The following is a 13,589-nucleotide window of genomic DNA, read 5'->3' on the forward strand; positions in this document are numbered from 1 at the left end:
CATGACAGAAATATTATAATTTTTTTAAGTGTTTGATCTACTTACTAGACACCAGATGTAAATACTGGCTGCATACTCTGGTACACAGTGATGTAGGGGCGACACCCGCCCCGATGATCAAAGTTTGGGACACCGTGCATTACCAGATGGTGGAGGTAGAGGGGATTAGAGTTTATCTTTATTGCACCCGAAAGGAGTCCAGAAAAATACTCAATGTACCTGCAAGAAAAGAGCATTAAAAAATCTGATTTTTTTTTAAGTTAAACATTTTCAAAATGAATAAATTGGAAAGGTTTATATTCTAAATTTTACCTGAAAATGAACCAAGTTTGTATGATTTTAAGCACCATTTAAAATTTTCAATTTTTCCTACAAATATAAACTTGTTTAACCAGTTAAGAATATGAAGTTCAATTTCTATCTTATATGTTCAAATACTGGGTATTTAAGAACAGTAAATTCCCCATGACACTGTCATTAACACTGTAATTAACACTCTTATTAACACTGTCACAGATCTCACCTTCGATGGGAGGGACTTTTAAGTCCACCCAGCTTATCCTCATAGAACCTGTTCATGGCCATCCGGTCCAGGAGCTGCTCTGAACTGCAAACATAAACGCACATCATATTTATTGACTGCTTCTAACTGAATACTTCAGGGTGTATTTTATTTTTATTCCATATGGTCATATTCTTGTACATATATACTAATTAATATTTGGAATACACCCAAGAGATAAAAGTCTAGAATAAAGATGCCTGGTAGTAGATGCATTAGATGCATATGGATTATTTTAACACTTGTAAGTTGTAACATTGCAGATTGTTAAACAATGATATGAAAACAAGTTCAAAAAAGACAGGTCATCTGCCATGAACTAAGATGTGACCTTGAACTGCAATATATTATGTAATCTAAATAGTAAGAAAAAATTCCATCTGATTTCCCTCTAGGAAAATCAAGAAGATTTTATATCTGGAAATCAAAATTAATTTGCACAGTTGAGTTTAAACTCACTATGAGCATTTGTTGAATAACTTTCAACTAACCCTGAGCTGATGTAATTGTAGTTTTATCTAACTTGGAGCAGCTGTTACTGTAGTTGACTAGTTTTAACTAACCTGGAGCAGCTGTTACTGTAGTTGACTAGTATTAACTAACCTTGAGCAGATGTTACTGTTACCATAGTTGACTAGTTTTAACTAACCTGGAGCAGATGTTACTGTAGTTACTGTAGTTGACTAGTTTTAACTAACCTGGAGCAGATGTTACTGTAGTTACTGTAGTTGACTAGTTTTAACTAACCTTGAGCAGATGTTACTGTAGTTGACTAGTTTTAACTAACCTGGAGCAGATGTTACTGTAGTTGACTAGTTTTGACTAACCTTGAGCAGATGTTACTGTAGTTGACTGGTTTAACTAACCTTGAGCAGATGTTACTGTAGCTGACTAGTTTTAACTAACTTGAGCAGATGTTACTATAGCCGACTAGTTTTAACTAACCTTGAGCAGATGTTACTGTAGTTGACTAGTTTTGACTAACCTTGAGCAGATGTTACTGTAGTTGACTAGTTCTAACTAACCTGGAGCAGATGTTACTGTAGTTGACTAGTTTAACTAACCTTGAGAAGATGTTACTGTAGCTGACTAGTTTTAACTAACTTGAGCAGATGTTACTATAGCTGACTCGTTTTAACTAACCTGGAGCAGATGTTACTGTAGTTGAGGAAGGCTGCGATGATGACGGCCAGACGGCCCCGCCCCCCTTTACAGTGTATAACCACCACATGGTGATGATCTGAGTTCAGCCAGGAGTCCAGACTCTTACAAATATTACACAACCTTTCCAGGGGTGGAGCCAGATGCTCCGGCCAACCAAAATCAATAACTTTCTGATTATTTGCTCGTTGTAGGTCATCCCTGGGTTCAGAGATATTTATAACCTGTACAAGTAAACAAAAACCCACTCGATGAAACTTTGTGTAACCAATATTAATTATGCATATAGAAATTAAAATCAATTGAGCAGCATCAGTTGCTGTTTGTAATTTACATTTTCAAACTGATGCCATACTGATAAGAATGTACAATATCAAATTTTAAATGGATCCACTATAAAACACTGTCACCATAAAATATCATTTTCAGGAAAAACAAAATGGCAAAGGCTGTTACTTTTAAGCAGAATTAGATATAAAAGGATGCATCTCCAAACTAAGGACATTCCAAGTTTTTTATCATATGTTTAGTATCAACAAAATGGATTGATTTTGATAAAGCAAAACACATTGAAATATCCACATTTATAATATTGGGATTAACATCTCATTGTTTTCAATCAAGCTTTATTCCAAAGATTTAGATTTTAAAATGTATTTTGTTATTTTATGTTATTACAAACTAACAACAATTCTAAAATGATGATGAGGAATTCTTATAATGCTGTAAAATTGTATTCCCCTTTTGGTTTGTGTGTATATATTTTCTGGATAGAAGGACAGGTGTTTGATTCCTGGGTGAAAGTTAAACAAAGAAGAGAAAAACTTGGAATGGCCTAACAGAATTTTCATCCAAAAAACAAAATTCCCTGCAGGAGGCCAGTGACCTTTATTATATACGTACCAAGACATTTTCGCCATGTTTTGCACGAAGCATATGAAACACGTCTTGTAGATCCCTCTGATATTCAACATTATAGCCTTCAGATAGAAATGACATACCTAGAAAAATATAAAGAAAAAAAACAGATAAGTTTCTGTCAGAAATAAATCGCACAGCAGACAGGAGACTCCATTTTTATCAAGCCCAAAATCTAATGATGCAACAAAAATTAGCAGCATATCACATCCTTCAATCTATTTTGTTGGGAACTTGGGGTGATAAATTACCTACTTAACTTTTCAAAGAATGTGATGAAGAGAAAAAGAAACTAACAGGCCCCTGGGCTACAATGCTCACTTTTATTGCTATACTCGAACAATTATCATCCATTGCTAAAGCCTCAAGGTTATTCTGTTATGTTATCCTGTATCATATTAACTAAAATGCACAAACAAATATACAATCATGTAGTATATTATCGTACTTTAACCTTTAACTTGGCTTTTAACATTAAACTCCAGAAACACCTCTTTTCATAAGAAAATCATTTCACTTGCAATTAATACACTTTTTTAAACAAGAACATATATCAAATTATATACATACAAATTATTCTATCTGTAACATAGACCAATTCTATTTGGGCCTCTTCCATTTTCGTGGACTCATAAAACCTGTAGAAATAAAATTTACTGCTAAATAATGAAATATAACGATGATATATCTTACCATATAAATTGTTTTTTAAACAGAAATAAATGTCATCATAACACATAGTCTATAAATATTTTCAATCTATTTCTATGTTCGCACTTCAATACTGTGTCTCGTTGAAATCTTCTAATAAAATGAGCACATTTAATTTATATTAAGCATGAGTTATCATCATAGGACACCCAATGAGACATTAAAAGGTTGAAATACTGCGTAACTTCCTATTTTATCACTTTGTTCTAAATTTGTTTGTGTATTATTATATATATACTGATTCATGTCCTATTGGAATAAGTTATTGTTACAATCATATTATATCAAGTACTAGTGGACTTACCATCTCATGTTCTAGTTGGTGAAAACATGACTGGCCACCTAAAATGGAAAAAAAAATCATTGTAAAAATAATAAAACAAATTCATCCCACATAAGAAATTTGGAGGAGCATTTACCATAAACATGCAGATTTTAAAAGAATGCAGATGTATGAAAACTTTTCCATCACCAATAATTAACAAACATGTCAAATATAATATATAGTAATTGCAAGAAAAACTTCCTATCGCTTGAGATGAAAACATCTTTAATTCCTCTAAATATCCAAAGAAAATGTTCAATCCCCTTTGGTTGTACAACTTCTTTATTCTTATAAGAAAATTATTATCTGGACATTCGTCATAGAAAAATATATATTTCAACATGTGCAATAAACTTTCTTTTTCCACTTCATGCAAATTAATATGAAGACATTTATCTGTACAGACATTTCAATAACACTGTATATCTTGAAAGTCTACAAACTATTAAAAGATGCACAAACAAGATAAATTCCAGAAGCTTCCTGATTCTAATACACAAAGTGATGGATCCAAAAAATCAAATCTCCGCAGTAACAGTAGCTTAATGGCTGAATCGCTTTTCAACGGTAATAAATTCCACTGTTTCAATTAAGTGATATATCCTCTATTGTTTTTATACATGTTAACTGTTGAAGTATTAAGTAGCAGGGGGGCTTAAGAATGCCTATACATTAATTTCTTCTGATTCAGTTTCAAATTCACTTTGCATGTTACATTTGTACATTAACTTGGAGTGAATCACAGCCTATCTTAGACATTCCAGCGAAAAACCACAATCCTCAAATTTCTCTCGTATAAGCACTTGCACCCCCTATTCTTTCAACCCACATCATTTCACGATTGAAGCATATCAAAAATAAACTGCCGCTGTTAACTTTTTTCCATGAAAATTAACATATATTACACTTTTCAAAACAAAATTCTTTAGCCTTCTTGGTATTACCGCCTTCTTGATATTTTTCGCTCAAAATAAAGATTTCATTTGTGTCCTTGACTGTGAAGTTAAGTTCAAACTGGTTCAACCACTATAATACTGGGTTAAATCAACATCTGTCCATCTGTTCATCTTTTCCATGATTCTGACATGGATAGAAATATTGGCGAGAAATCAATTGGGCCTTATCTCTTATAAGCCAGTCCCACCTTTCATGTTTATACATTTGAAACATTTTCATTTCTTGACAACTGGTACAACCATTCTTTTATATTTAAAAAATCATTCTTTTGACCTGATTCCTCTAAGTTGAAAAAAAAAAACAACAACCAAAAACAGGTTAATGTAAACTTTTTTTTTAAAAACCAGTTCTGATTACATTTATGATTGAACGGTATGTGTGTGTGTTTTATCTTTTGCCCTGTTGAACATTAGAAGTAATGACCCCTTGTTGTAAAATGTTCTTTGCAAGACATCTTGTTGCGAAATTGTGAGGATGAGATCAGCTGCTGGGGTTTACATATGTAGCCGATTCTGATTCATCCTTCATGTATATCTTGTGCCATTCAAAAAAGTATCTTAATTAATGGAAGAGTTATCTCCCCTTTGTTATCCATCCAATTCATTGGGATGGGGTGGGGGTGTTAGATAATATGAGCATCTTTTTTGTGATGAAGTTTCTCTCTTGTTAAGTTTTTTTTTTAAATTTAATTATTTTTTTCTGAAAGGTGTCACTTGGCTTGTTTTTCAGGCACATGAAAAAGGAGGTGGGGTGGGGGTGGGGGGTTGAGACAGGATGCTATGTGCATGGCCATAAACCAGCTATGTGCATTAAGGTGTACTCTAATAAGATTACCCATAGAAGTAACATTCACATAATAATTCACTTCCTTCTAAACCAAACCAAATCTACATAAATTCAGATTGCAGTGAGATCTTTCCTCAGATTTCAAACTTCAAGGAAATTCTTAACTGTCACCTTCTGTCCTATCTCCGATCTCAGTTTTAAATGTGTCATTGTCAAAAATTCACTTTTTACCTTTGCTTGTATACAAAATTAATGGGCCATAAATAAAGTCAATTCAGAGTGATTGACAAATTCAGGTAATTCTTGCAATACAGCCTATTCAAAGTTACAGGTTTCCAGCATTAATCGGGACAAATCTAACTATTCATTAAGTCAACAGCTTACATAATGTTAAATAAACCACCTGTACTAATGGGCCCAGTCTCTATGGCTGAGGCCATTATTTTATACGGGTAATTGTTTTGTTTACTGGGTTGATATCTTGAGCCGGGATCCTGAGCTGGTATCCTTGGGGTCAGAAGTATTAAGTGGCAACTGTTTGAAATAAGATTCCCTTATCTACCGAAAGTGAGGTGTGTGCTACTATGGATCCTGAACTTAACTCCTTCCATGACCTTGGTTGAAAGTGTCGACACGTTTTTGCCTCATAAACTTAAAGCTAAGCATGTGAAATTAGATGTTGTTTTATCTGCTCTAATTCTCATCTTTGCATTCTTGCACACCTGTCTTACAGTCAAGAAAAAATTAATATGTTAAACCAAATGCATATACATGTAATAAATTGTTTCTCTACATTTGGAATTTCAAGGGTCATATATTTTTTACCCCCTCCTTGTTGAGATAAGATCATGAAACATGAACCAAAAGCAACATTTTTCTTTTCCCTGACTATTTTCCACTAAAAAATAACTTCACATCCATACAAAACTATGTCTATGTCTGACAATTGGATGGGATTCAAGCACCTGTCAATTTTGCAAGCTTAAGTGAGGCAAAACACATACAAATTATACATGTTACTGTGTGCAGTTTCTGCATAATTGATACATGCAGTAACGACATGTATATTGCGCAAGAAATTACAACAGGGTATGAAAATGTGCAGGATCGAACAAGTGGAATTCAATATTGCGCGCAGTTCAATTAAGCTTGACAATGAAGGAAAAAACAAACACTAATTTCCTTTCTATAATTTAGGGGCTTTCAAAAACTTTATGAATTTTTTTTTCATACAAAGATCACCACACAATTAGCCTAATGAAATGAAATGAGACATAGGGTGTACCAGGCGGCTAATTTATAAATGACTCCTCTGAATCAGCCATAGCCTTCAGTAACCCAACCTTAATACATTAACAAACTGGGCAAAAGAACAAAGGTACATGTAGATGTCACTCCTGGTCTGAGCCGCTACATTATCCATCATATCAACTGCCACCACCTCTTCATGGCTAAAGCCAGCATCGTAAGTAGGCGCGTGAATAACGAGGGACGTAATTAATTCTTATCAGCGATAATCTTCCTCTAAAAGCTAATTAAACTATGAAATTTATTATTTAATTTTTGTACACCACTTTTTTTGATCGACTACTTTTTTTCTATTTATAAAAGATTTATCAATCAGAGGTTGGGCCCATCAATCATTTGTGATAATCAATGGGAGAAAAAAAAAAATTATCTGTGAATTTTTTTTTCTTCACATCTGGATGTGCAAAATCTGCGAAAATGCGTACTTACCTACACAATCCATTGATTAGAATCCCCCCTTCATTAGAACTCCAGGCTGACCATTAGTGACAATCCATATTTCCATTAACAAAAGCAGCCTCAGTTAATTATTTTTCACTTAATTACAACAACGGCTAGAACATTTGCCATGTTTATAAAAGAGGGGAATATGGCCGTCTGCATCCTTTATTTGGACATGATAAATATAGAAAGAAGATTCTTCGCATACTACTCACACACAACTGAAGAAAAATACAGGGTGTTTTTAAAGTTAGCATTACATTTCTCTGCTTGTTTCTATTGCACAAGAGATTTGATTCTAGAACTTTTTGAAAAAACAAAAAAAAATTTCAAGTGGAGATCTTTCTGCGATGAGTTTTCTTGGAATTTTGCTCAAGGAAAATGGCGGCTGCCAGCCGATAAACTAAATAAACAACATAATATTTAAACAGAAGTCCAAAATCAACATCCAGATGCTGCCAGTAACCAGCTGATAGTTTCTTCCTGAAACATATCTCATAAAAACCCAGCTTTTGAAACAGTGACTGATACTGTTAAAAAAAGATGCATTCTTTTTTTTTTTAATGTTGTTGTTTTAGGGAAAGTTGTGTTAGATTTATTATGGTATTATTAACATTTTCTTTAAATTTGCAATTAAAGTTTAAGGATTTCTGACATTTTCTGCATATGAACTTTAAATTATATAAGTAAAAGTAATTTTTCAAACTGATTCTTAAGATAATTGAACTCTGTCTTTTTTCCAGAACATATTTGACAAACAAAAAACTTTTCCCTAGCTAGAACTAATTAACAAACCAAAGAATATGATCTTTTGTCTCAAGTTTTTACAAACACACTTCATAGGAGGCCCTATTACTGCTTCCTACTTCCCACTCATACAAAAAAAAAAATTCAAAAGAATATTAAATGTCTCCGATCTATCAAACTTGAACATTAGATGAAAGGCCATAATGACAGCCCAATGATTTCTATGAGCTATACATTGCTAACAGCTTATATGTGGCCACCTATTATAATACAGCCCTCCTTTTAACATTCACTGATTTTAAAGAAAGGGACTCTGACATAACCCTAGTTATATTACAACCTATCTAAATATGATTACTTAGGAAGTTTATACACTGTGACCCTCAAGGTCAAATGAACTCCTTCGTCCACTCAATTTCTACGGCAAACCTAAAAATACAATTTCTCTCTGTTTGCCTCGATTCCATTACTAATGTACAAAAACATCTTGCTAGTGCTTTTGTTGCCACTCACAGAAATGTACCAAGCTTTTACTGCTTTTCCTCCCAAAATAAATCTGTCTACTTCAGTTACTATGTACATGTAAGCGCTACATGTTATGCACAATTACTGACTTATACAAGTGTAATAGCAGCCTATAATTACTATAAAAATATATCATTCAAGGTAAAAAAAAAAAGATTAAGTGAAAGGAAAATATCAAAGAACATCCTCTGAGTACCCTAACTCAGACAGTATAAAGTCCATCGACTTTGGATTCAAATGTTTAAAATATTTCAGAGGATTACATAGACCTCCATCATAGTTCATAATCCATTTTTGTTGAGGCATTAAAAAAACATCTATGTTTACAAATACCTACTGTACATCAAGTATTAATTAAAAGGCTGGGGGATTCAATCTTTACAGATTAAATGTCAACAACGCAACAAAAGCAAAGTCTATCATGCTCTGCAACCTGACATTCTAATGTTACAGAAAATTATATCAACAAAATGACCGAGATGCATGCTGCTTTTTAAGACAACAAAAAAAGAACAAATGAACAACTCTTCATCACCACACCCAACTTGTTTGAGTTAAAGAAACCTTTGATCCAAATAAATGGGAAATTAATGTAGAGATTATTCATCTTGAACGTGGGTGTAACAAGCAGTAGTGCAGAAAGTCACAAGTTCACCGCTATAGATTTTTATTGCAGGGTTCAGGAAGATCATTTTCAAAATTCAGAAGCTTTTAATAGGGACCACCCCAATCTACAATCAATATTTTTTACCTATATACTGCACTCACACAAATTTTATGATTATCAAATTATTGAATTCTACAATGGCAACATAGTGCAAAAAGGTCACAAGGTGCAAAGACTTTGCATGCCAGTTGCAAAGGAATCATTTAGCTATCAATCTGTCTAATAAAATAATTTATTGACCTCAAAATTGAAAAATTTAAATAATCTATAAGCAGTCTGTTCACACCTGCATTATTCTAACATCTTTAAACAGAAACTTGACAGGTGAGCTAAAGATTAACTTGTTCAAGATCTAGCATGTCATACTTTTACGTTTCATATAAAAAATCATATAATTAAAGACTGTCAAAAACATCATGATCATTGCAAGACCTCAAAATTAAATTATTCATAAATATATGCACAGCTTTTACTTTACCATTTAAAGAGCTTTATAGCAGTTACATAAGAAATCCATATTTTTATTCACAAAATCCCAAAGTTTTTCATGTACAAATCCTCATTTCATAACATCTTTTTCATGTTGCAGCCTCAAGTTCGTTGGAGAGGAAAAAAGACACTAGTGTAATTATGCATTATACAATTCTGCCTGCAGCTGAAAACAGGAAAACTTCACTTTCTCTCTGTGTTCCACCCACCTTCACAAAATCTTTGCCATGGGGGCATAAGAGGGAAACATTCTTGATGAATGTGCAAGATACTATAAACTCCACTGTATGAACAAAGATTTTTCTTTAAAAACACATGAATAATTTAATACCTTTCGGCATTTAGGTTACAGGCATGACTTTATTTTTTTCCCTCCCTGGTAAAGTTAAATATTATTTCACCTGTGTACGAGATTTACATGTTTTCATTGAAGACGGGGAAATATGATATGCTCCGATGAATGTTTGGCAAGTTAAATTTGTATTTTTCACATGTACGCTGACTTGGGAGATTCATTCATGACAAACACCCATGGATGAAATATATGCACTACGGGGTGGCTATTAGCCTGGTATGCTCACCTGAAACATGATAGCAAGTATTCCACACGCAGGTGAAAATAACCAGGTAACTAAACTTTTAAAAGATTTTTGTAGAAATTAGAAAAGACGGTAATTTGACAGGTTGATAAATGTTTTGTTTTTTTTCGTTGTCCGACTTCCAAAAATTCAAAATATCTGGAGCATAAGCCAGTACCTGCCTCAGAAATTAACCTTTTGAATTATTCATTAATCAAAACTTCAGGCACTGTAGATCAATCTTACTTATCTTTTTTTAAAATATCAAAATAATTATCAAACTGGTTTTTCACTTGCAAAAGGCAACAGTGAAATATCAAATCTATGCATAAGACATCAAATCTATGCCACAAATTATAAATTAAAATAAATACTGTAAAAATTGTCTCATAGATGTGAACATGATGAAGAAATAATAATGATTATTTATAATTACATCATGAGATAGCTCAGGTGAGGATTTTATCTTTATCAGCTACAGAAGAGTTCACACCTACATTGTCTATATGAACACCAGATTCTCCTATACCACCTCTGATGTTTAGACATATACACATGTTACCTTGGGGGTGATTAATAGATGAAAATTATGCAGCCGAGTAAAAATAGGGCAAAACCTACAATATTTTGTTGCTGTCAGTGCGTTAAAATCGGGACCAGACAAACCAGTTTTAAAGATGCCTTAGATATTTTAATGGACCATTATTCCTGATGTAATAAATATACTGATCTTCAAATTGTGGGTGCCTTTTTTATTATGTTTTATTACATTGGTTTCTTTGTTATGAGACTTTTTGCAGAACTGTTTACCAGTAATGGCTTTTTCCCCACACATCTTATCTTTTTATTGCATGCCCATGTTATTTAAATGTTTTTAAATCTGACAATTTATTTATATATACTTAATGTAAAGTTGACCACAAATAAACATTAAAATATGGAGGAGTATACTATAAATTTTTTGATAGCTGCTTCACTTTAAATACTTCTTGAAATATTAAAATGAAAAGATATATATTCCAGGGAAATGTTTGATCTCTCTATCTCTCTCTCGATCTCTTTCTCTCTCAATTTCAGCACTTTTTTCTCAATCGGATTTGCATTCCCTGGCTAAATTTCACTACAGGGCTTTTCTTACCTGAGGAATTGTACAGGTCAAAATGAGTTGACCTAGCATTTAAATTTCAATGGGGCCCTGACTGTATAAACTAATTCATTTCAATAGATAGTATCTTTAATGTGTAAACCGAGAAGACATGTCGCTAGAGTGCTTGTGCATGCGGATTTACACAAAGATCAAGTTAAATTCCATTTATCAGTGAACATGGGTAAAAGTAGTACCCAAAGGAACTCAAGTAAACAACAAAATTTCTGATAACTACTGACATATTGATCTAAAACAGGGCATTAATTCTAAACCCCAGTGGCTTTATCTAAACATTTCATGGTCAAATATGCAATTACATCAACACAATTATGACACGTACAAATATCAAATGGTTACATAACACCAATGACTTTCCAGATCCAAAATATTGCTCTAAACATGCTGTAAATAATGGAAAGTAAATTTATTTTGTATGTAATTTAAAACTGCTGCCACACTTAAACAGTGTAATTATGCTTAATTACTGATGTTACGGACCCAGGAATTGGCCAAAACTGACCGGAACATTTGCTATTCAGATAAACAAAAGGCCAACAATCTGTCAGCCTTGAGCTGAAGTTGTTATGATCCTAACTTTTGAGGTGTAAAATCAATATCTTTGATTGACAGTTTTATAGAAAGATGATGACTGCAGGAAATTGGGAGCAGCACCCTCTTTATTTCAAAGCCAGGAATCAACTTTTTGTTTGCCAACTTGTCTGCAGAGCCAATATTCCCAGTGATTGAATTAATATGCAGAGATGCTTGAATTAAGATTTTTATCAAGTGTTGGTAAGATATCCATGGTCAAACCTCCACTAATTGATGCAAAATACCAAACTCCCCCTCCTTTGGAAAAAAATGAAACCCAAACATGCAGCTTTCCAAATAAGTTACTGATATACAATTCATTCATGAAAGCACTAGAAAAATGGAAGAACTCCTACTAGATTCTTGTAATATACATAAATACATACTTAAAAATGTATTGTTTCCTTAATTCTTTCATACAATTATGTACTATTTTTCAATGATATTAAAGGTGATGAACTGTCTCTGTTTTTTATCTAGCTGTATACCCCTACAAGAATAACAAACTCTTGCAGTGAACCGGATCAGAGCACCATCCGAATTTCACACAGAGAAGATCTGGAACAGAAACACTTCCACTTGAGAATTCTTAGTTATAAGAAAATCAGCCTGACTGTTCACATCACCATAAAACACTTTCTCTGCACCGATTCCACTCGCATTATATCAGTGGGAAACCATGTTCAATGTCCCATTTCGTTCCACAATATTACATAAAATGCAGATATACATGCATATCTAAATGCACACAAAATTAACTTTCCTTTGAAGAATCTATATGCCATCACCATTTTCTTTTTTCTTATCTTATAATGTTGAATTCTTCATTTAAAACTATTATAGATAGAGTCCTCCAAAACAAATTCAAATGAAATTTAAGATATCAGAAATAGAGAGATTCAGAGAGGAGGAAGGGGGTGGGTGGGTATTGGTAACCCATACTAATATATTCTCAGGTTTAATAGAAACTTTCTTTAGAAATGTTGCCTATTAATATAAAATTACTTTTCTGAAAATCATTGAGGTAAAACATGTCATTTGCTTGCTGATGAACTTATTTAATACTTTATGACAATGATATCTATGAAAATCACTTTTGTTAACTTGGACTTTAGATGGATAGTGGTGGTATGGTACGTGGTACATGTACCCCAATGTTGGTGGTGGTGTGTGTGTGTGGGGGGGGGGGGGGGGGGGGGGGCTGCATATCGGTATGTATTTTTTCCCTGTACAATAAAATGACATTGGCTTCCTTAATTAATTTTCATGATCTTGAGATTTGAACACAACAAAACTATCATATAAACAATGCTTTTAGAATAGCTTATTTGTTGATGCCCTAAAATAAATTCTTTTAAAAAAATCATAAAGACATCATATTATCACAACAACATGTTTACAATCTGCCGACACATATCATTACATATTTCACTAGCAAAGTTATCTATTGAATCAAACACTTTCAACTTTACAAAGAATATACTGATATAGGTCCTGCAAAACTCAACAAATGCTCAGACAGAACTTTTATGTGCAAGTAGATATGAACCTCTCCCAGAATGTTACCAGCTGTTGCAAACCAAGATGAATATGGAATATCTACCAACATTAAAGGCACATATCAGTTTTTGCATCCTTAACTCTGTTGACATGAAACAAACTTTTAAACCAAAGCC

General features: G+C 33.2%; 1 protein-coding gene across 7 annotated transcripts in view; it reads right to left on the bottom strand.

The window, feature by feature from the left end:
• LOC134245641 (tensin-1-like) overlaps positions 1–13,589 on the bottom strand; it is a 37,330-nt gene that overhangs the window by 22,361 nt on the left and 1,380 nt on the right. The window contains exons 1-7 of one of the 7 annotated variants that reach the window (XM_062727917.1): positions 9,587–9,756; positions 3,657–3,694; positions 3,212–3,279; positions 2,627–2,724; positions 1,706–1,947; positions 524–607; positions 46–219 (exon numbers count right to left, since the gene is read on the bottom strand). In XM_062727917.1, coding sequence (XP_062583901.1) covers positions 46–219; positions 524–607; positions 1,706–1,947; positions 2,627–2,724; positions 3,212–3,279; positions 3,657–3,664 — 674 coding nt within the window. In that variant the 5' untranslated portion in view covers positions 3,665–3,694; positions 9,587–9,756. Of the gene's footprint in view, positions 1–45; positions 220–523; positions 608–1,705; positions 1,948–2,626; positions 2,725–3,211; positions 3,280–3,656; positions 3,697–4,083; positions 4,314–7,157; positions 7,387–9,586; positions 9,757–13,589 lie in introns of those variants that run through there. The other 6 variants (XM_062727920.1, XM_062727919.1, XM_062727915.1 and 3 more) reach the window with 6 other exon arrangements.

The sequence above is a fragment of the Saccostrea cucullata genome, unplaced genomic scaffold, assembly GCF_032062105.1.
Source record: "Saccostrea cucullata isolate Sc308-1 unplaced genomic scaffold, CSIRO_AGI_Scuc_v1 ctg181, whole genome shotgun sequence".
Classification (NCBI taxonomy): Eukaryota; Metazoa; Mollusca; class Bivalvia; order Ostreida; family Ostreidae; genus Saccostrea; species Saccostrea cuccullata.